This window comes from Cetorhinus maximus, chromosome 31 (genome assembly GCF_964194155.1).
Source record: "Cetorhinus maximus chromosome 31, sCetMax3.hap1.1, whole genome shotgun sequence".
Taxonomy (NCBI): Eukaryota; Metazoa; Chordata; class Chondrichthyes; order Lamniformes; family Cetorhinidae; genus Cetorhinus; species Cetorhinus maximus.
This window is the reverse complement of record NC_135909.1, coordinates 1945574-1969034: the sequence shown is the minus strand read 5'-3', so window position 1 is coordinate 1969034 and position 23461 is coordinate 1945574. Positions and strand designations below refer to the sequence as shown.

At 44.9% G+C, this 23461-nt stretch overlaps 2 protein-coding genes across 4 annotated transcripts in view; one reads left to right on the top strand and one right to left on the bottom strand.

Annotated features, from left to right (window-relative positions):
• Nucleotides 1-941: 941 nt before the first annotated feature.
• Nucleotides 942-17616, top strand: LOC144670190 (breast cancer metastasis-suppressor 1 homolog). Its single transcript, XM_078532671.1, has 12 exons — nt 942-1421; nt 5705-5859; nt 6936-7026; nt 7516-7643; nt 8465-8544; nt 9158-9254; nt 9773-9860; nt 11856-11925; nt 13204-13243; nt 13437-13502; nt 14776-14902; nt 16815-17616. The coding sequence occupies exons 2-12, from the start codon at nt 5709-5711 to the stop codon at nt 16930-16932; spliced, it is 1056 nt and encodes a 351-aa protein (XP_078388797.1). The 5' UTR covers nt 942-1421; nt 5705-5708; the 3' UTR covers nt 16933-17616.
• Nucleotides 17617-19654: 2038 nt separating this feature from the next.
• The window catches only part of ltbp3 (latent transforming growth factor beta binding protein 3), a 156181-nt gene continuing 152374 nt past the window's right edge, over nt 19655-23461 (bottom strand). For all 3 annotated transcript variants that reach the window (XM_078532664.1, XM_078532663.1, XM_078532662.1), the window contains 2 exons: nt 21985-22104; nt 19655-20419 (listed from right to left, as the gene is read on the bottom strand). In XM_078532664.1, coding sequence (XP_078388790.1) covers nt 20268-20419; nt 21985-22104 — 272 coding nt within the window. In that variant the 3' untranslated portion in view covers nt 19655-20267. The remainder of the gene's footprint in view (nt 20420-21984; nt 22105-23461) is intronic.

Below are 23461 nucleotides of genomic sequence, written 5' to 3'. Positions count from 1 at the left end.
TGGAGACGAAGGCGGCGGAAGAAGAGTTCAGCATCGTGCCGAACCCGATCTTTTGCTTTTACATCCATCCTTGTGCCTTCCTACACCAATGGGATAACAAAAAGACCCATTACCCAATTGGATAATGCTTGGCTATCAGCCAAACAGCTCCCTCCCCACCCCCCCCCCGTTTCAATATTTTTATATCTGGGAAAGAAAATGGGAAAAAAAAAACAATCTTTTTCAATGTCCCTCAGATCATTTTTCTCCAGGAATGCACACAGCAGGGTCCTGGAGACTGATCTTTAATTCCTGGCGATCCCAGGACAATCCTGGAGGGTTGGTAACCCTATTCCTACCAGTGGAAACATTCCCTCCTTAAGAATCAACGATTCCAGGCTGCAACTTTCCCTCCCACCCCAGGAACCATATCCCCCCTGGTTCTCCAGATGCAGTCCTTCCGAGCAGCCATACTGGAGGTGGCAGCAGCGGCTCTCCGCAGAACGCGAGGTGAATCATCTTGACCCCACCCCACACTCCTCGCCCAACGCCTGGAGAGTCCCCGCTCGACGATGACAAGCCGCCGTAATTGGATGGGGCGGGGAACGCGGGAGCCCGCCCTCTTCAGGAAGCAGCTCCACGATTGTCCAGGGCGGCCCACAGGCGGCTTGTCGTCGGGCATCCGCTCTCCGATTGGCCGGGACAGCTGTCAGTCAGTCAGCGAGCGGCTCTCCCATTGGCCGGGACCGCTGCCAATCACAGTCCCGGTAGCTGCTTTCCGATTGGCCGCGGCGGCTACCACGGTTAGCGAGCGGCTCTCCGATTGGGCGGGACGGCGGTCAATCAGTCAACGGGCGGCTCTCCGATCGGTGGGGCCGGTTGTCAATCAGCCAGAACTCGGGGAAGTGGCTCTCCCATTGGCCGGGGAGGCTACCAGTCAGCCAGCGACGTTCCGTCCTCCGCCTTCCATTTCCCGTTCTGAAAGTTCCTCCAAAGCTCCCAGACACTCGGAAACAACAATAATAAAAAAAAATAAATCTCCTTCCCCACCTTCAAAAAAAAAGAACCCGACCATGAAAAGAAATGAAATGAAAACTTCAAATCATCAAAAGTAACCCGGGCCAAAAGCCACGCACACCCTGTCCCTCCGAGTGCCACTTGGCGACTGGCGGACTGGGCACCCGCGAGCGCCGAGCCAGACCCATGGAAGCTTCCAGAGCCCAGCGACCGTTACCCTTAAAGCGAGGCTGGCCCGGCCGTTTATGTTCAAATTCAATTTAAAATTTAAAAAGTAGAAACGCGCACCCGTATCAGAAAAAAATATATATATATAAAGCATATATATAAATTTACATTTCTCTTCAGCACTTCCCCCGCACCCCCCGGTTCTTGGTTAGAAACTGGAGCCTTTGCGGAGCCTGGCGCGGAGCGGGCTCCGAGCGGTGAGTCCCAAGCTTTCACTTTCAAATTATATTTATTATTTAGTTGATGTGTATATATATATAAATACTTAATTTAGTTCTTTTAAAACCGCGAACTGCCCCCTTACCCCCCCCCCCCCCCCAAAAAAAACCCTCCCCGGCGTTTTTCTTCTAACCTAATGTCGAGTTTGTTTCACTTTTCCTACATTTTGGAGCAATTCGATGTATCTAAGTGCAGATGTTGAAAAATATTACGGTGCAAATCTATATATATATATGTGTTTAACTTGTATATTCAAAGGTGTCTTGATGCACTTAAAGATGTCTTGGTGCACTTTTATTATATGTGTAATATGTTCAAAGGTGTCTTGGTGCACTTTTTATCTCTAATATATATCGAAAAATGTTATGGTCCACTTTATATATATATATATATATATTATAGTATAAAAAATATATGTCGAAAAATGTTATGGTCCACTTATGTATATATAATAGTATAAAAAATATATATGGAAAAATGTTATTGTCCACTTTTTATATATACATATTATAATATAAATATATATATATATTGAAAAATGTTTTGGTCCTTTTTTTTATGTACTATAATATAAGGATATATATAATATATATTAAAACATGTTTTGGACCACTTTTAATATACATTATAGTATAAAAATATACAATATATAGAAAAATGTTTTGGTCCTTTTTTATATATAATATTGAAAAATGTTTTGGTGCACTATATATTTTATATATATATATATGCAACATATATATGTGTGTGTATGTGTCTATATATATATATATATATGTGTGTGTATATACATACATTAATATACAAAAAATATAACCAAAATATAGGGAAAGTGAAACAAACTTGACACAAGGTTAAAAGTAACACAAGAGGAGGGGTTGGGGAGGGGCATTTTTGGCAGAGATACTGAGGCGGGAAACAGTTTTGAAAGAACGAAATGATATGTTCGTTTTAAAATTCCCTTTATTTCTTTCAGTTCCCATTTTGAAAAATCTTGTATTGCCAAACTTGTGGCTCAATCTGAAACGTTTCAACTTTTTAACAAAATATCACGTCGGCGTCAACTTTTTTCATTTCTGCAATGTCGTCTTTACATTTTAATTTGTTGGTGTTTTTACATTTTCATTTGACGGGTGCTTCCTTTTTCGAATTTTGCTTTTGCTTAAAAATTCCCGTCTTGACATTTTGATTTGTCGCTTTCAATTTTTAAAAAATGTTTGAATTCAAAGATTTTTTTTTGCTAAGAAAACTTCTCGATTCTAAAAAAAAGTTTCATGTTTTAAAGATGTTGTATTTCACCCTTTAATTTGTGTACTTTTTCAAATTTCCTCCCAATTTTTAAAAAGTTCTTATATTGGATTGTTTAGAATTACATCAAGTCTACTGCACAGAAACAGGCCATTCGGCCCATCTGCTCCATGCCAGTATTACCTGGAAAAACTCAGCAGGTCTGGCAGCATCGGCGGAGAAGAAAAGAGTTGACGTTTCGAGTCCTCATGACCCTTCAAAGGGTCATGAGGACTCGAAACGTCAACTCTTTTCTCCGCCGATGCTGCCAGACCTGCTGAGTTTTTCCAGGTAATTCTGTTTTTGTTTTGGATTTCCAGCATCCGCAGTAGTTTTTTGTTTTTGCTCCATGCCAGTGTTTATTCCCCTCACAAGTGTCCTCCCAGCCCCTCTTCATCTCAGCCTATCACCATATCCTTCTATTCCTTTCTCCCTCATGTGTTTATCCAACTCCCCCTTAAATATATCTATACTATTCACCTCAATCATTCCCTGAGGTAGCAAGTTCCACATTCTCCCTGCTCTCTGGGTAAAGAGCTTTCTCCGGAATTCCTGATTGGATTTATTACTGACGATCCAGTATTTATGAACCCTTATCCTGGTCTCGTCTGTGAGTGGAAACACTTCCATTAAAACCTTTCCAAATCCTAAAGACCTCCATTAGGTCACACCCCACCCCTTCCAGGTCAGACACAATTGTTTGTTGTTTTCCTGATAGTTATAATGCCGCTGTTCTGGTATTGTTCTTGAATATTTTAAATATTTTGTTCCATTTCATTTGAAATTTATATTCACAATATTAGAATGATTTCTCTTCGAAATATATTTAAAAAGAAAGGTTTGCACTCATATACCACTTCAGGATGTCCCAAAGTGATTCACAGCTAATTAACTACTTTTAAGATGCAAGATACACATTTGAAAATCATTTTACTTACTTTTCCCTTTAAAACATTTTTCCATTTTAATTTATTTAATTTGAAATACTTTTCAGTTAAAAACATTGAATTTTAAATCAATTTCAATTTCTCAATTGAATTGAAGGATAAACAGTTTTTAATTTCACGTCAAAGTTATTTTAATTCAGAATATGTTTCCTTCTGTCAAACAAAGAGTTGGAGTAACTTTTGGCAAATATTGCTTTTAAATTGCGTCCTAAGCTGCAACAATATTGAAATTGAGACCAGGATTTCAGTGTTCTGTAATGGTGCTTGGGTGAAGATTATATACCTGAGCTGTGAAAGACACCCTTTGTGTCCTTCTCGTCAGCAGAGAGATTTGTGATCAGAAAGATTGAGACATTAAAACGCAGGAACGGGGTTTGTTACATTTAAGAGGCTGCAACATATTCATAAACTGAAATCAGAGCAACTTCTTGAAGTGATCAAGTTGGCAGGTCTGAAGTAGTACAATTGTAAATTCTATCCTTCCAAAAGTATGTCAGTGCAACACTAGGGAAAGGGACTGGAAGGTACAGGTATATCAGTGTAACATTGTGAGGACAGGTCTGTCATTATATAACACAGGATACACGACTGGTGGAGATAGGTCTGTCACTGTATAACAGTGGGGTACAGTACTGGTGGGGACAGGTCTGTCACTATATAACACTGGGGTACAGTATTGGTGGGGACAGGTCACTGTATAACACGGTACAGTACTGGTTGGGACAGGTCTGTTACTGTATAATACCAGGGTACAGTACTTGTGGAGACAGGGCTGTCACTGTATAACACGGGTACAGTACTGGTGGGGACAGGTCTGTCACTGTATAACACTAGGGTACAGTACTGGTGGGGACATGTCTGTCACTGTATAACATTGGGGTACAGTACTAGTGGGGACGGGCCTGTCACTGTATAACATTGTGGTGCAGTACTGGTGGGGATGGGTCTGTCACTGTATAACACTGGGGCACAGTACTGGTGAGATGTGTCTGGCACTCTATAACACTGGGATACAGTATTGGCAGGGACAGGTCTGTGAGTGTATAACACTGGGGTACAGTACTGGTGGGACAGGTCTGTCGCTGTATAACACTGGGGTACAGTACTGGTGGGGACAGGTCTGTCACTGTATAACACGGGTATAGTACTGGTGGGGACAGGTCTATCAGTGTATAACACTGGGGTACAGTACTGGTGGGGACAGGTCTGTCACTGTATAACACTGGGGTACAGTACTGGTGGGACAGGTCTGTCACTGTATAACACGGGTACAGTAATGGTGGGGATGGGTCTGTCAGTGTATAACACGGGTACAGTACTGGTGGGGACAGGTCTGTCACTATATAACACGGGTACAGTACTGGTGGGGATGGGTCTGTCACTGTATAACACTGGGGTACAGTACTGGTGGGTACTGGTCTGTGCTATATAACTGGGGTACAGTACTGGTGGGGACAGGTCTGTGCTCTCTAACTGGGGTACAGTACTGGTGGGTACTGGTCTGTGCTATATAACTGGGGTACAGTACTGGTGGGACAGGTCTGTCACTGTATAACACGGGTACAGTACTGGTGGGGATGGGTCTGTCACTGTATAACACGGGTACAGTTCTGGTGGGGATGGGTCTGTCACTGTATAACACTGTGGTGCAGTAGTGGTGGGGATGGGTCTGTCACTGTATAACACTGGGGTACAGTACTGGTTGGGACGGGTCTGTGCTATATAACTGGCGTACAGTACTGGTGGGGACAGGTCTGTGCTATATAACTGGGGTACAGTACTGGTGGGTACTGGACTGTGCTATATAACTGGGGTACAGTACTGGTGGGGACAGGTCTGTGCTATATAACTGGGGTACAGTACTGGTGGGACAGGTCTGTGCTATATAACTGGGGTACAGTACTGGTGGGGACAGGTCTGCCATTTTAAATCACTGGAGGATGCATGTTTCTGTATTTAATGCTGTGACACAAATGTGCTGATTGTGTTTTGTGGCCTTGTGATAATGATTGTATTTTACTTTGAAGGACAATGCCTGGGCAACAGCCGCAGAAAGACAAAGATAAGGACGAGGAGAAGGCTGATGAGGAAATGGAGCAGGATTCTCCAGAGAATGAGGAGAGCTCAGATGAGGAGAGTGGCAGTACCTCTGCATCCGAGGAGGAGGGTGAAGACAGCTCCGGTCAGTGAAGAACTCTGTGCTTAAATGTAGTTATATCTTTGTGTGAGCCTGCCAGAATGTTTAAGACTTGAAATTGTAAATAAACTAAATTATTATAACTTGAGGTTGTACAAGTTTTACATTAATCCTGTATATTTTTCATTTAATTTATTCACTGTGGCGATAAATTCGACTTCCAGAGAACTCGAGGCATTAATGAGGCAGTTAAGAGTAAGAAGGGAATTGGACAGGCGGTAAAGGAAGTAGTTAACCCAAAGGGCTAATTGAGTTGTGGACTATCAACAGCAGATATCAAAGTGGACACTATAACCAGGGCCAAGACGTGTCAGCTGTGGCTCAGTTCATAGCACCCTCGCCTTTGAATCAGAGAGTTGTGGGTTCATGTCCCACTCCCGGAAAACCAAGAACTGTGATTGTACTCGAAAGAGTTACAATCTGTGACTGTTGATAACTCGAAAGAGTATAACCAGGGCCAAGAGACACCTGGATGTGGCAGCACCTTTGGTACTGATGGAATTGCATGCTGGCTTCTCTCTTTCACACTCCTCTCATCAGCAGAATGTTGTATGTTTGAGCCCCGCTCCAGGGCGTGAACTCAATCTGCGCTGACACTCCAGTGCTGTACTGAGGGCATGCTGCACTCTCAGAGATGGGACGTTAAGCCAAGGCCCTGTTTCCCTGATGCTAAAGGGCGGGGTATTTCCCCCTGGTGTCCTGGAGCCAGCATTCCTCCCTCAACCAACTCCACTCAAAACAGAGTCACTGCTGATTCTAGATACGTAAATAACAGTCACTACTTTACTTATTCATTTTATGAAACATCTTGAGACATTGAGAAGCTAGATAGATACATGAGGGAGAAATGAATAGAAAGATATGGCAATAGGGTGAGGTGAAGTAAGGTGGGAAAGGTTCGGATGCAGCACAAACACTGACACCGTCCGGTTGGATTGTATGGCCTGTTTTCTATGCTGTAAATTCCTCGTGAGTTTAGTAAGATGTTAAAACACCCAAGTATGGACTTTTATTCCGAGTTACTCGGATCGATCTGATCTCGGGCACCTTTCCTTTTCCAGAGATGGATGATGAGGACTGTGAACGACGCCGCACTGAATGTCTGGACGAAATGTCGGATCTGGAGAAGCAGTTCACGGATCTGAAAGAACAGTATGCCTATTAGTTTCTTTTGAATATACCTCTTCCAATTTTATTCTCTCCTGAAGGCGCTGCTTCCTACTGAGCACAGGCTCCACGACGCTCTCTAGCTCATCACCCAAGGGACTATTCTTGACTTGCAAGGCTAGGGTGCGTCACAAGCAGATGCAGAAGTCACTGGATCGCGTTTTAAAAGCGGAAACCCCTTTAGATATTGGGTGCGGATGAAGTCAGACTGGGTTATGATGCTGCCCACAGTTGAATAGCCAGCCAGCACTAACTATCTAGGTTTCCACGCGAAGAGTGGCCACTTGGTTGAGATGCTGGATGGTAGAACCCGCACCCTGCTGAGAGCAGGAACTTTAGGAAAGGAGGGCGAAAGTCCAGCAAAGGAATACTTGCTGCAGTTTGAAAAGTTGCTCAGTAAAAGTTGGGCAGAGGATTTACTCTGAGAAAGTAGAATGGGAATGGAGGGTAAAATCGGCAGCTTCTCTTTTGCAGACTGTACAAAGAAAGATTGAGTCAGGTTGAAGCCAAATTGGACGAGGTGATCGCAGGGAAAGCAACCGAGTACTTGGAGCCCCTGGCTGTCCTGCAGAAGAACATGAAAATCAGAACTGAGGTAGCAGGTAATGGTCGCATCAATGGGGTAATCTGACACACCCAACTGTTGGGCCTTGGAGGAGGGTGGTGGCTGTGTGCTGTGTTCCTGTGGGGGAGGGAGAGCTATTTTAGGCCTATGTACAGTTGATAAATATTTATTTTAATATGTGTACAATGCGGTGACCATTTGGGAGAGATTTTCCAGGAATACGCTGCAGGGGACCACCTAGTGGTCAGAGCCTGTAACTCCACTGTGACAGTTGACATAGCAAAATGGAATGGTCAACACTGACGCACACCTGTGACCAAAAATCACGACAGCAGGAAGTGTGCACTTCAAGTGTATAGATAATGATTGAAAGTTTGTGTTTGGGAGAAGTGCAAGAAATAATAGTGAACGTTCATCAATGGGATGTGCAACTGATTCCTACAAACTCCAGCAAAATTTGGCTTCTTCATGAGGAACGAGGAAGTGGAAAATTGAGCCCAGTATCCAGTCCAACACGTGCAACCTAAATGTGATAAAAGGGTTTTGCAAGTGTCACACTGTGATTTTCACTGTGCCCTGAATTCTGCCTTTCCTCTGGTTGCGCCCAGTCGTCACAGCTGCTTAAGATGGAGGGCACAGGGTGGGTTGGAAGGTTGGCATCATGTGGTGGAGAGGTTTGTTGTGGACGGAATGCTGCTGTTGAAGAGGGAGGGCAATGAGGGCTATACTGTGTGATGGGAAGCGCTAGATGGCAAGCAACGGGGTTGGCTATGTAAGAGACCAACTTGGGGTGAATGTGCAGGCTGAGCATACTATACATTGAAGAGATTAACCTTGTCCTAATTCTGCATCTTACAGGAGTGTATAAAGATTTGTGTTTGGAAGTAATCAGAAACAGGTACGAGTGTGAACTGCAGGGTGCTCGGCAACATCTGGAGGTAAGGGCAGTAGGGAAAGTGGGACAACACACCACACATCCTCTTCTATTTCATTCTAACTTTTGCCTTGTTTTATTTTGCCAACGAGAATAATTTATCAAACTAAATGGAAATCCCAAACACAGCTAACAGTTGCAGTTTTTTGCTGGTTTCCACTCTTCCCATTCCCCTTGCTGGGAAACAGTGCTGACTGCTATCTGGTGCATCAGCAATTTGCATTTCTGATTTCTGTCATCCCTTTAACATCACAAAATGTCAATGTGCTTCAGAGAGGCACAACGATGAGGGATGGGTCAGGGCCGGGCGACTGAACATACAAACAAGAACGTGGGGAAAGGACAGGCCCAGAAAAGATTCAGCAGCGCATCAGAACCTGAAAACAAATACCTTGCAGTCGCCTTTTCCGAAGCACCCCGCACACTTTTCCACATCCGTTGCACCCTCCATGTATTCTGCTTATTCTGCTGGTAATTGGGGTTGTGTTTAAAAAGGCCTGTCCATTTGAGTCTATAAATTCAAACTGCTCTAAACAGGTACATTTGGAAGGCGTTTGCAGGCAAATTGCTTCTTAAAGGGCTAACTTTCCATGTTTCTTATTTTGCTGTTGGTTCAGAGTGAGAAGCTGCTGCTGTTTGATAACATGCGGAACGAGCTGTTGGAGCGAATTCAGCGATTGGAGGAGGACAAGCAGAGTATAGACATCACCTCTGGTCAGTGTTCAGCAGCCTGTTGTTTCCTATTCGACACAAATTTCCCCCTCACCCCTCTCCCTTATCCTGAAGTTGCCAGGGCACGGTCTCCATGCTAACTGATCACCACCTGCTACCTCACCCAAATGAGCAGCAGAGAAGGGCAGTGGGGCTGAATCCTAGCGCCTGAGTTCTGGGAAAGGTTGGAAAAACATTGTCACTTCAGCCTTCAAAGAGGTGAATTGGAGTTAACCTCGTGGAAGTGACTAAAATACTACTGGACGGGTGATCCTGAGTCACTACTTCAGGTTTAACTACAACTGTGGGGCAGAGATTGAGGTACAGACTGGGAAAAAGGACACAGCACTTGACACTGTTGTTGGGAACTGATATTGAGTAGCTATTCAGGGAGCATTTACATGGTGGGAGGGCTGTAGGTTTCTATGGATGGGTGAGCAGAATGGGCTGAATGGCCTTCTTCATCAGCACCGAGCTGGTTCAGATAACTGCACTTAGTTTAACAATTTTTTTTTTGTCAGAATGGTGGAATGAGGAGGTCCGAGGGAAACGGAACAAGAAGAAGTGCGACACCTTTAAATCAGAGAAGAAGAAGAAGGCGGCAACTGTGTCTGATATCCTTCCAAGCCACCTGTGTTCATTCCCCTCTATTCAAATGGATGTTCGACTACAACACTGTGATACATAGGGGTCATTTTGTGAAGTTCTATAGCTGATCCATGGAACATAGTTGGAGGTTCAGGATTATTTTATTCCCCATTGTGATCTACTGTCCATGTGGAACTTGCCACCACAAGGTGTGGTTAAGGCAATTAGCATAGATGCCTTTATAGGGGAGCGAGATAAACACGTGAGGGAGATGGGAAAAGAAGGATAGGCAGAGAGGGTGTGATGAAGTAGGGTGGGAGGACATACCATTAGCTTTCCTAATTGCCTGCTGCATCTACATGTTAGCTTTCAGTGTCTTACTGGTGAAGACACCCAGATCCCTTTCTACATCTACACTTTCAAATCTCTTACCATTTAAGAAATACTCTGCACATCTGTTCCTCCTACCAACATGGATAATCTCACATTTTTTCACATTGTTCCCTCTGCCATTTCTCAATCTTTTGACCATTTTCAATCCCCTCAGTTTCTTTCTCTGCAGCTCCATGATGCTGTCCCTCTCCATTGTGTCCCTACAGTCGATACCATTTATTCTCCATCCACGATGTAAAGTGGTTAATTCAACACTTATTGTCCTCTCCGGCCACCTTGCTTGCCTTACTGTGAGTGCTCAGCAAGCTGTAAAGTTTGTGATTATGTTGAACATAGATTGAATTCAGGTTTAATGCCTGATTCAAATTATACAGAGGAGATGTTGCAGTCTTCCTACAGAGGGAGACTCAGTCCTGCCTGGAAAGTGGTTCCCAGCGCATTTGGATAGTGGGAACAGACCAGTCACCAGCTAGCTTGGTAATATAGGTGCTCACATGTTGTGCCAAGGACTAGGGCACTTCACCATGATTAAATACTGAGAGCCCAATATATTCTGGCACTTTAGATGTCAGCCATGGCTCAGTGGTAGCACTCATTGCTGCATCAGAAAGTCGAAAATTCTGGCTGCACTGCTGGGCAATACTGAGCGAGTACTACACTTTTCGAGGTTCCACCTTTTGGATAAGGTGCCATAAATGCTTGGAAAAGATCCATGGATAAGGTGCCATAAATGGATGGAAAAGATCCCATGCCCACGATGGGAAGATGAGGAGGGAGTTCTCTCCCTCTTGGCCAGTATTTATCCCTCAACTAACAGATTCTGGTCATTAATCACATTTCTGTTTCTGGGAGCTTGCTGTGTGCAATTTGGCAGCTGCATTTCCCTGTGCTGCGACAGTGACTACACTTCATAATACTTCATTAGCTGTGAAGCATTTTGGGATGTCCTGAGGCCATGCAAGAGGTGATATAAATGAGAGTTTCTTTCTGCAGTGCTGACTGCACTGTTCTATTGAACAAGAGGCCTCCATCAGCAATGTGACATTGGAACTCGCTCTAGAGGCAATGGTAGTTAGTGCTGTGAAGTCAGAAATTTCAATTTTGTAATGTTTAACTGATGGTGTCTTGTACCTCAGATGGCAGAGCTTTCTCCAGCAGATGGAAGGTGAAGGTAGCAGACCAATCAACTCTCGCGCTCTCACAATTCCTGTGCTCTTAGATAAATATTCCAGCTCTCACCTTCCATTCTACACACTCTGGATTACTGCTTGTTCCTCACTTCTGCTGCTCCAGTATCAAGGTGCAGCCCATTGGTCTCTTGCCAAACTGCTTGATCCTCCTTCCAAAACTAGATTAACAGTTTATTCCCCAGAATGCTGACAGTGAGATGGCATAATAAGTGTCACTACTTATGATTGATTCTTATATGTGAAGAGCTTTAAGATGTTTCTAAGATGAGAAGTTGCTGTATAAATGCCTTTGTAGCTACTTGAGGGGAGATCATGTCCCTTTAACTGGACAGTTATTCCCCTTTTTTTTAGGATGTGTGGGATGGAACAAGAACTATAAGTAGCCTAGGCATAAAAGGGTTAATACTCTCTGGTCTTCATTCCTTAACATCAGTGCACGTCCGTACATTGTCTACATGCTACGGGACATTGATATCTTGGAGGACTGGGCTGCAATTAAAAAGGTAAACTTTGCTGTGGACCACTGTACCTGCACCTCAATACTTGCAATGCGTTTGTTCCGTCTCCACTCACTTCTCATTCTCCGCACTTGTTCCCAGTTCCTCGTATGCATTTCCTTTTCTCTTTGCTCTCCATTCCTTGGACTCTGTTATTCCACGTTCTCCTAGCTACCTACAGCCACTTTTTAACCTGCACTTTACTAGTTGCCCCCATGTTTCTGGTTCCCTGCACTCTCCCTGATCCTAAACCCCTCTTACCCGTGCTCGTTCCCAACTCCTTATTCGTTCTGCCATCCCCACTTTCCCGTCCCTCTCTCATTCGGCTCGCTCTGGATTCTCTACTCATCTGAATGTTCACATTCTCTGTTGCAGTCCAGGTCTTGAAGAGTTCTGTGCATTAAATTGGCAGAACCAGGATCTTTTCTTGGTTTGGAGGGGGTATGGTCTAGTTCAGCAGAGCAGGGGAATATGCAGAGACACTAGGTGAGGTAGGTTTTACCAGACTGTTCCACTGATGGGGAGCCTCACTTGCTGTAGGCCTCTTGTAAATTTGATCGAGCCCTGCCTGTGATTTTCCACATAAATTTCTAGCCACCAGTGTCATGAAGTGTGTATTTTCTTAGCTGGTGTTGTGAGGAGTTGGGACATTTTTGGCTTCCACCCCAGTCCCCGTGCAGTCTCTAATCAGTTATTCTAGAGATGCCGTTTCCACATGTGGAAAACTTATAAATTTTTCTTCCTGCTACAAGAGGTTGTACAAGTTAATGTGAACTCCCTTGCCCCGTTCAATCCAAGTGGGAATGGAGCTAGTTCAAGAAGGCAGCTCACCACCACCACCTCAAGGGCAGTTAGGGATGGGCAATAAATGCTGGCCCATCCCACGAACGGATAAAAGTAAAGGTTTGTAGTCACAAAGCATGTGATCAAATGTGCTGAAGTTGCAATGAAGCAGGAATTGTAGCCCTTATTTTGAGGCCCTTTCGGTTTAATAGGCAGCTTTTGCTGTTCTGGTGCATTCTGCAAAAGCCATGCCACCATAGTATCCTTTTGTTTTCTCTTGCTCCCAGCCACACAACCCAAAAGGATGGTATGGAGCCTAGATTTACTCCTACATTGCAGAAGGGAGATTGCATTTCTCAAGTTGGAGGGTTTTTTGTGGGTGGACCTATATCTTGATGTAGATGTTATCAAAAGCTGGTGAGGGTGTGTGGAGTACCTCTGTCAGTGTGGATGAGTAGAATGATGTGACAGCTACATGATGAATTTTTCTTTTTCTTTTAGGCGAAAGCAGTTGTTGCGCAGCAAAAAAGAAAATCAGATGGTAAGTGAAGCGGGTCAATGAGCCCTGGTCAGTGAGTGTAGTGGGTCCTTCACAGAGCCCAATATAAGGGACTGGAAAACCATGCAAATTGCAGGCTCTGTACAGATAGCATTTGTGCACCCATTGGTATATGGGTTGTATGGAGGTAAGGTGATTCTCTAGGTAACTCAGTTTCTAATAATTCTCCCCCCAGGTGCAGGTTCTGAAGCAGCCCATGGTAAGAAGGCAAAGGCCTCGTCCCAAGTGTTAAATGATACAAGTGAGTAGAAATTTTGGGGTGTCCCTACACCACAACTATTGAGAATCCTTCTTTCGACCCAGCCTCCACCTGGTTCCCGCTTACTGCCTCTCTTTCTTGTACTCACTGTTCCCCTGCTCTTCGGGTTCCCTCTCTCTCCACTGTTCCCACCTCTTTTTCTTATCTCATTTTCTTCTCGTACTCTCATGTAAGGATTCTTGGCAATCGGGAAAAAGTCCATCGTGCCCTTTCTATTGGATTGATGCTGCCCTACCTGCTTTCTCATTGTGTGCCTCGCCTTCTCACTTTGTCCCACAACTCCTTCTGAGTCCAGGAACCGTTTCATCCCTCTCACATCGTCTACTTCATTGTCCTTGTGTCCTTCCCTGCGAGCTTATTCTACATCCATTCACCCTTCAGTTGAAATCACCCATTGCGAAACCTGACTGCCCCTGCCTGACCTGATTTCCTATTCCACTTCAGCCATCTCTCCAAGATTGACAGTGTCGTGTTGAATTAAGATCGCCTTCCTAATTGGCCACCTTGCCAACCCGGCTGATACCCTGTGTCCACTCTGCCCTGCTGCCACTACTATGGCCATCCTCCATGACAGAAAGCATTAGAAAATAGCCTGGAGTGGGGATCAGAGCTGAGTGCCACCCAGTCTCCACCTGACATCCAAACACAAACAGAGGACTCTTCACTCCTTAACACTGCAACACTGCTGCTCTCAGCAAACATGAACTGTTGTATTCAGCATAGAATTTATGGGAATCTGTTGCATTACTACAACTTGTAATTAGGAAGGTGTCCATCACATCTCAAAAAACATCCCAAAGAATTTCACATCCAATTTTGAAATGTTGTACTGTAGCAAATGGGCAGAGCCATTGTGCACACAGCAAGATCCTACAAATGTGAACCATCAGTTACTCTTGATTTCCAGGTGATGTTGGTTGAGAGAGGATTGTTGGCCCCAAGAGACCAGGAGAACTCTCCTGCTCTTCTTCCCATAGGGATTTTTAATATTAATCTGAAGGATGGTACCTTCGACAATGCTGCACTAGAGTGTCACACTAAGTTCTGCAATGGGGATTGCACCCACAACCTTCTGACTCTGAGAGGTGTCCGCTGAACCAGACTGGTTGTAATGTTTACTAATGCATTGATTTTGGCTGTCATTCATTTTGATCAGTAGTCAAAGTTGACTTTAGCAAAAATGAAAAGAAAGACTTGGGGAAAACAAAGAACAAGTTGAGCATGAAAGAGTTTAATGGGTCTGTTCCCTCCACAGCTTTGCCTAAACAGGAGAAGCATTCGTACGTGGCCAAGTGTGAGGAAGGAAGACTGTTCTACGAGGGAGACTGGTACAGCAAGGGACAGAGCATCGTACTAGAGATAAAGGATGAAGCGCCCTCACAGTAAGCACTGTGGCACTCTATACATCTGTTTATGAATTTCTCACTTTCTCTCCATCCCTCACACTGATTTGATGGGTACTCAACTAATTCTACATGTGTGAAGCAAATGCTGTGTCAGCAAACCTCTTCATGGGGAGAGGAAGCTGAGAGTGATCCTGTTTTTACCCCTGGCTTATTACACCCTTTAGTTAACCCTGGCCCCACTGAAAACAGATGTAATGGTTGAGTGCCACCAAGTGGAGATGAGCTAACTCCGCACAAGGCTCATTTCCGTATAGGACACTGCAGTTCCCAACTGCTTCACTGTGGGAGGCCAACACACTCTCAGTGATCAAATAGAAGTTCTTTTTAATGATGCCCCTTGTCAATGTGCAGCTTCTTTCAGCTCAGAGGGAGGCAGGGGTAGTCACTGACTGTGCCTACTCTCACATAGCCTCAGATCTAACCCTCTGCTATAGTGAGGGAGCTGCACTTTCTGTATTCCTGTACTTAGTACCACTCGCTCAGTACATTATCTCTCGTTTAAGGGGGAAATGTTGACGTAGTGGTAATGTCACTGGACTAGTAATCCAGAGGCCCAGGCTAATGCTCTGGGGACAAGGGTTTGAATCCCACCACGGCAGCTGGTGCAATTTAAATTCGATTAATAAAATCTGGGATATAAAGCTAGCCTCAGTAACGGTGACCATGAAACTATCATTGACTGTTGTAAAAACCCAACTGGTTCACTAAAGTCCCTTTAGGGAAGGAAATCTGCCATCCTTACCCGGTCTGGCCTACATGTGACTCCAGACTCATAGCAATGTGGTTAACTCTTACCTGCCCTCTGAAATGGCCGAGCAAACCACTCAGTTCAAGGGCAAAGAAGGGATGGGGAGCAAATGCTGATCTTGCCAGCGATGCCCACATCCCATGAAAGAATAAAGAAAAAAAAAGTTGCCTCGTGTTTACTGACAATCCCAGTCTTCCTCTATGTGAATCGGTATATTGCTCCCTTTCTCTATTTTTAATATTTTAAGCGTTTCCTCGCTGCTGCTCTCCTTTAGTAATTTGCTCCAGCCGCTTGTACACGCTCAAAATCACTGTCCCCTTTAGTGCATTATCACTTCTAAATGACTACTGCTTATTCTGTGGAACTTGTTCCTAAACCCCAGCTCTTTTCAGTCTTCTCTCCAGTTGCCCCAGCAGGCAGTCTGTGTTGTCCTTTCTGTAAAATGTGCTTTTGACATCAGCATCGAGTCTTTGTTGAATTTGAAGCCACACTGTCATGGTAGTTTACCAATTGAAAGTAGCTCTACATGTATTACCTGTAATAGAGGTTGTTGGGGTATCATGGATATGGGGGACTGCAGTGAACCAGGCACCCTGGGTTTCTGTTTCCTGTTTCTGGAAGTCTCCAGTTAAATCCCTGCTCCTTGCTGTTGAGTTGATCTTGGCAGCAGTTGGGGCAATACAGTTGGGTGCACCGCACCTGAGTTAGGCTAAAATAGGCCACGATTTCTGTTCTTGACCACTGTTCTTGACCAGCCTCTGGAAAGTCCATGTGTGTAGATATAAGATGAAGATAGGGTGAGGGGGTAGGCTGCGAGGCTCTCCACAGTCAACTAACTTGCAAACACTCATTGTGTGCATTGTGGCTCTGGAGGATTGTTGGTGTTCATGGAGCTGTAAGCCACCACTTGTTGTCACTTGAACCAGAGGCCTTTCTGGTTAATGTGGACCAAACCTGGATTGGATTGATCAAAGGTCCTCCTGCCCCACTGAGATTGGGGCCATGCAGCTACCTAATCAGTGCAATGTACTGGGTCTCACCATCAATCTTAACGAATAACAGACTAAACTCTGTTAAACTGATCTGCTCACCTTGTTTGGTGTTTTGTTGATGAACATGATTCTGTTTCTTCTCCACTAGTGCAACGATTACGGCTGTCAGCACAGGAGAGGTCTGGCTCCGCAGGTTAGACGGCAGCAAAACCAAATTGTACGTCAGCCAGCTTCAGAAAGGGAAATACTCGATCCACAAGGCATGACCTTTTGACACTAAACTTCTACGAACCCTGCCACCAAGGAAAAGCTTTTAATTGCAAAAAAAAATGTTATATAGCGATTATATGAAATGAAAAGTACATTTTGATAAGCAGCCTTCTACCCAGGGTTTACATGGAAGATTAGCACTGAAGAAACTCAGTGTGACTTCATTATGGAACTTACCAAGGTTAGAGGACCATGAGCGAATCAAATTCTCACTCGGGCTTCTAGAGAAAAAACACTTTGTCAAAACAGCGGCTTTGGGGAGGCCGGATAAACAGAATTCCCCCAGTGCCTCCTCCTCCTCCTCCTCCAGATTGCTCGCAAAATTCACGAGTGGTGAAGCCAAGAGAATAACCTAGCACTTTCTCTCTTTATCTTTTTTTTTTGGTGACCTACTCTGCACTAAGACTCAGATTTGTGTGTGACAACGAACCGCAGAATAATTTGAAAAAATACCTATGCGGAGCCTGTATCCAACTTGCTTTATGGTTTCGAGATACACGGCAGAGCTCAACTGTGGATACAGCTTTCAACTGTACAGCACTTTTTAAAAACCAGACCGACTCTAAATCGGAGTCCTGAGCACTAAACCATGGAGATTGTGTGGAAAAGAAAGTTTATTTCAAATCTATTGAAGCTTTAAAAAAAAAGAGACATCTATTAAAATAAATATTTGACATTTAGGCTGCTCTCGATTCTTATTTTGATTGAAGTTGCCTCTCCTGAAGCCCACAATCCCTTCTGTTTATACATTCCCAGACACAATCTCTGCACTCTCCCAATACCGCTCCCTGCCAATTCAAGGAAGGGAGAATCACCTTAGTATTCATGTTCCTGATCTCTGTCCCGTGACATCTGCTGAATAAATGCAGCTTTCAGGACAGGAGTTGTGTGGCTGTGATGCTCTCACTGTTGAATAGCTTGCAGAGTTGCATGGCAGGTTGCATGCGAAGCATAGACTCAGGTGAGGCACTGTACCCCAGTAGCTGTCAGCACCTTCCATGATAGGAGGGCAGAGAAATGAAATGAACATCCTCTTTGTCGTGGTGACGTTCGGCACCACGGCGAGTGCATGGTGCTCTCTCCTCTCTATTGAAGTCTCCCTGGGCAGAGATGCCAAGCAGAGGTTGTAGTAGTTTTCAGCTGGTGGGGAAGGTGTGTTCAGATGGGGATACTCACTACCTTTCCAGATTCAGGGAGTCATCAGCTGTGGCCTGGGAGCACAGAAACTCCTAGTAGACTCTCCCTGCACTGTTAATTTAAAATAATTAAACACCTAAAATGGAAGAAGATTGGTCTATGGGAATGACTGGGAAGGGATTGGGTTCATTTGGATTCTGTATAGGGGGAGAATGGGAAGAGATTGGATCAACCTGGGATCAAAATCCCGAGAGTTTTTGCAGCTGCTGATTTGGATGAGCACCATGCGGTTATAGTCTAATGCCTGCTGCTAGTAATTATCTTTTTAGCTCGTCACCCTCCTTTCCTGAAGGCCTGCTGGGTTGAGGGGGACCGGCTGGGTGTGATAGCAGCTGTGGATCCAAAAACTAGCAAAAAGAGATGGGGTACAAGCTTTTTTTGAAATTAAAAACAGGTCGACAAGGCTGGTAGGAATTTCAAACCGATCCTCTCCAGTGCAGCAGATGTGTAGAAATATCTTGAAATAAACTTAGAAAGGAAATGCTCTGACTGAGTTTCTCTACTAACACCTCTTTCAGTCAGGATATTACGAGAGATGGACGAGTGAACCCCTTCTCTTGCCTCCAGCCTCTCTCTCACTCTGTCCTTCGGCACTCTCCAATGACCACTTTTGATTGATGGATCCTCTCAAAGCTGTTTCTTATTTTACGGTGTAAACATCCTTGAGACCCTCAATCACTTTTTGGTCAGTTGCCCTAACCCTGTCTGCAATAGAGTGCCTGAAACTGTACCGAGCACCTGGGAATAGGCTGTCAGTGGTACATGTGCACATACACACAGCCTCCTTCTGTGCAATTATGATTCTATATTGTTCCCAGTGCCCTGCTTTGAGTTTGGTTCCTCTTAACTGTACTTTAGATAACTATCTCAAAAGGCAGCACAAGCACAATTGGGCTTTAATGGCCCTGACGGCAGGTTCAATCTTACGTTGCAGGGATAAAACAGAACAGAGCTGGTAGGTTGTGGCTATTTTTTCTTTTTAATCCCAACACCCCCAGCAGCTGACTACCAAATGAAAAAAAGAAACCTGGCTCTGATTATAGATTGAAGTGACTTGCCATTTTGCTCACTCTGCTAAATGTACAATTTCAGAGAATCACAGAATGGTTACAGGACATAAGGTGTGTCTGTGCTGGCTCTCCAAAGGAGCAAATCATTTAGTGCCACTTCCCACCTTCTCCTTGTAACCTTGTACATGCTCCCTTTTCAGATAATCCAATTCCCTCTTGAATGCTTCGATTGAACCTGCCTCCACCACACTCCCAGGCAGAGCTTTCCAGACCCTAATGACTCGCTGTGTGAAAAAGTTTTTCCCTCATGTCTCCATTGCTTCTTTTGCCAATTACTTTAAATCTGTGACCTTTGTTTCTCGATCCTTCCACCAATGGGAACAGTTTCTTCCTAACTACTCTGTCCAGACCCCTCATGATTTCAAATATGTCTATCAAATCTAAATTAATTTCCACCTCGCGATCCCAAATTTGCTCAGGACAAAGTGCCTTCAAGCTGTACAGCAACTGGTTGGCTGGTAAGTTCATTTCTTTTATTAATTATCTACATCACAGTCCAGTCTGAAGTGGTGGCTTCCGGGCAGTTCCCACTCCATCTCTACCGTTCCAATTGCTGTTGGTACACTCAATATGGCAGCTGACGGCATTTCCCCCCCCCGCTGCCACCATATTGAAGTTGCCAGTCTTTAATTCTCTTCCTAGTTGGAATTGTCAAGTGCCTGCATATTTAAATCTCCTGGAGATAGTGTGTCGCCATATCGAGTGTCCGGCAGTTCTTTGGTTTATCCTTTGGACGACAGTGTTCGTGTTTTCAGAATAGTCGCCGTATTGAGTGTGTCAAATCCTCCCCACAATTTTTTTTTTTCAGAAAAAGAGTAATTGATACAAAAGACAAATTGGACAACTAAACTCCACCAACTGAAGGTATGAAATGGGATGACGGTAAGATTAGACGTCTTTCCCTCTTTTTTTTCAGAATATTAAATAGGTGTTTCCAAAAATTAAAACAAGTATTTTCAACGTTAACATTTGATACGTGTTTCCTTCGAGGATCTGGCAGGCCAAAAAAAAAAAGGACGACGAGGATAGTCATTTTCTCGTTGTTGCGTTGCCCACCCTGCGGCCTAGCTCATCTTCCGGCGTATGCAGATGTTGTGGCGCCGTGTGGGCACAAAGCCCTGGTAACAGGTACATCGGTACGATCCCACAGTATTCGTGCAGTGTGCGTTCTTACACAGGAACCGCTTGCGATGCAGCTCACGGCACTCGTTGATATCTGTGGGTCAAAGAGCAATGAAATCAGTGGAGAAGGTCCTGGGCCTACATGGTGCAAACTGTACCGTACAAAACACAGGGTGAAGAAGTGCACCTCCAGCCATAAATCTTTTTAAAAGTTGTAGACCAGGGATTCCACAGTTTCCTGATATATTATTTTATTTATATATACTCTTTGTTCTCAGATCAGAATATGAGCAACTGGGGTATTGGGGTGACTCTGGTCTTTCAACTCTGAGGACCAGGTTCAAATCCTGTCCAGACATGGGTCAAAGTCCCCTCTTGCTGTAAGCGTGCTAAGTGAAATGGGGTCCAGGCTGTGTTAACCCAATGGTGCTTTGGGGGCTCTCTTCTGGGGTTGAGGATGAGGAAAGATTATTGGGTCAGTGTAGAGGGAGCTTTACTCTGTATCTAACCCCATGTTGTACCTGCCCTGGGAGTGTTTGATGGGGACAGTGCAGGGGTAGCTTTACTCTGTATCTAACCCCGTGCTGTACCTGTCCTGGGAGTGTTTGATGGGGACAGTGTAGAGGGAGCTTTACTCTGTATCTAACCCCATGTTGTACCTATCCTGGGAGTGTTTAATGGGGGCAGTGTAGAGGGAGTTTTACTCTATCTAACCTTGTGCTGTACCTGCCCTGGCAGAGTTTGATGGGTACAGTGTAGAGGGAGCTTTACTCTGTATCTAACCCCGTGCTGTACCTGTCCTGGGAGTGTTTGATGGGGACAGTGTAGAGGGAGCTTTACTCTGTATCTAACCCCGTGCTGTACCTGTCCTGGGAGTGTTTGACGGGGACAGTGTAGAGGGAGCTTTACTCTGTACCTAACCCCATGCTGTACCTGTTTGATGGAGCAGTGTATATCATGGTATACACACTTCCTTATCAGATATTTTAATCTCTCACTTGATGATACCTTGCTCTACAAAACACTGACTTGATGTGTCCAGTGTAACTTGAGATAAAACAAGGAACCTTCATATAGACTCATAGACATTTACATCACAGAAGGAGGTCATTCGGCCCATTGTGTCTGCGCTGGTCAACAAAGATCTGACTACACTAATCCCATTTTCCAGCACTTGGCCCATAGCCCTGGAGGCTATGGCAACGCAAGTGAATATCTAAATACTTCTTAAATGTTACGAGAGTTTCTGACTCAATCAGCTTTTCAGGCAGTGAGTTCCAGACTCCCACCACTCTCTGGGTGAAAAGATTTCTCAACTCCCCTCTTAGCCTTCTACCTCTTACCTTAAATCTATGCCCCCTGGTTTTGACCCCCTACTAATGGAAAACGTGTCTTCCTATCCATCTTATCTATGTCCCTCATAATCTTATGCAATCAGATCCCCTCTTAACCTTCACTGCTCCAAGGAAAACAACCCCAGCCTATCCGATCTTTCCACATAGCTCAGACCTCCAGCCCACGCAGTATCCTGGTGAATCTCCTCTGCACCCTCTCCAGTGCAATCACATCCTTCCTATAACGTGACCAGAACGGCCCGCAGTACTCCAGCTGTGGCCTAACCAGCGCAAGTGTATGTGCATGTGCCAGTTTTATACATACCTCTGCATTTCCCACTGCTGTCCAGCTGGAAGCCTTTGTAGCATTCACACCTATTTCGCCCTCGCACACAGCGCCCGTGCCTACAGGAACACTCCTCGGAGTCGTCGTCAGAACTGTTATCTGCACAGAGGCAAACAAGTCAGTGGCAGCCCACAGAACAATGGCCGTGGCCTGAACCCTCTTTAGCACCACAGATAATTACTGAGGGCTGAACATTTCGATAAAACATCTCTTTTGTGTCAAGCTTGTCCAGGATGAGCCAGGGATGGCCCTGCACCAGGAGTGGGGGATGGGTGGATTTCCTCCTGCGTGCTGTTTGCAATGGAGGGGAAAGCTGTTCTTCATTAATAGTTCATTAGTTTTTACACGGTACATAGACAGGAATGCTGCCATCGCGAGGTGATCCTATTATGTGGTTGTGTTAGAACTTATTCCACCTCTTCTCTTTTCACCCTCTCTCATTAATCCTTACCTCCTTTTCTATCTTATTTTCGCCTCTCTGTTTCCTCTCTCCCTTCTTTCCCACCAACCCACACCCTTCTCGCTGGCTTATCTCTTTACGTTCCTCTACTTCACGTAACCCAGCCAAGAGCACAGTCGAATTTGAAGCTCACTGTTCTCACATTGGCCTATTGCTTGGTAATGTTCAGTGACAATTTTTTAAAAAATGAAGTTTCTCACTATCACAATTAAAGATCCCTCCATTCTCTCGTCTCCTCCTTGCTCCCTCTCCAGTCCTTTATTGGTCTCTGATCATTGTGCTCCTTTTATCTTGTGTACTTATGTTCAGAGACTGGTGCATTCTCTTTCTTTCTTGTTCTCTCTCTCTCTCTTCCTTCCTTTCTCTCCTTATCTCCCTCCCTCCTTGTCTGTCTCTCACCTCTCTGGTCGTAGTCTCAGAGGGCACTAACAACTAGGATCAGGTCTCCAGCTTTGGGCCTATCTGGTGTTTGCAGCCCAGTCCTGTACTGAGCCGGCGGGAGGTGACTTACATGGTCGATGCTGGGAACTGCATCTATCCCTCGACACGGTTTGGGGGACGCTGGGACTAAGTTTCCCTTCGCAACCCTCTGCAGGGTCCATTAAAGTTGGCGCATTTCATTATGGGATGGAGGGAATGAGTGGAGGGGAGTGGGTGCATAGTCAGCCAGGTATGTGACAGGCTTAGTGTATCTCTGTAACTTCCTCTAGCCTTACAGCCTCCCAAGATCTCTGCCCTCTTTCACTTCCGGCCTCTCCAGCACCCCCGATTTCCATAGCTCCACCACTGGTGACCATGCCTTCAACTGCCTGGGCCCTAACCTTTAGAATCCCCTCACTAAACCTCTCTGTGTCTCTCTCTCTCTCCCTTTAAGATGCTCCTTAAAACCCACCGAGCTTTTGATCACCTGGCCTCATATCTCCATGTGTGGCTCGGTGTCAAATTTTGTTTGATAATCGCTCCAGTGAGGCACTGTGGGACGTTTTACTGCACTAT

Coding starts and splice junctions, on each gene's coding strand:
- LOC144670190 (XM_078532671.1), top strand. CDS start 5,709: ATGCCTGGGCAACAGCCGCAGAAAGACAAAGATAAGGACGAGGAGAAG. Junction 11,926..13,203: donor ACTGGGCTGCAATTAAAAAG/GTAAACTTTGCT, acceptor TTTTTCTTTTAG/GCGAAAGCAGTTGTTGCGCA. Junction 14,903..16,814: donor AAGGATGAAGCGCCCTCACA/GTAAGCACTGTG, acceptor CTTCTCCACTAG/TGCAACGATTACGGCTGTCA.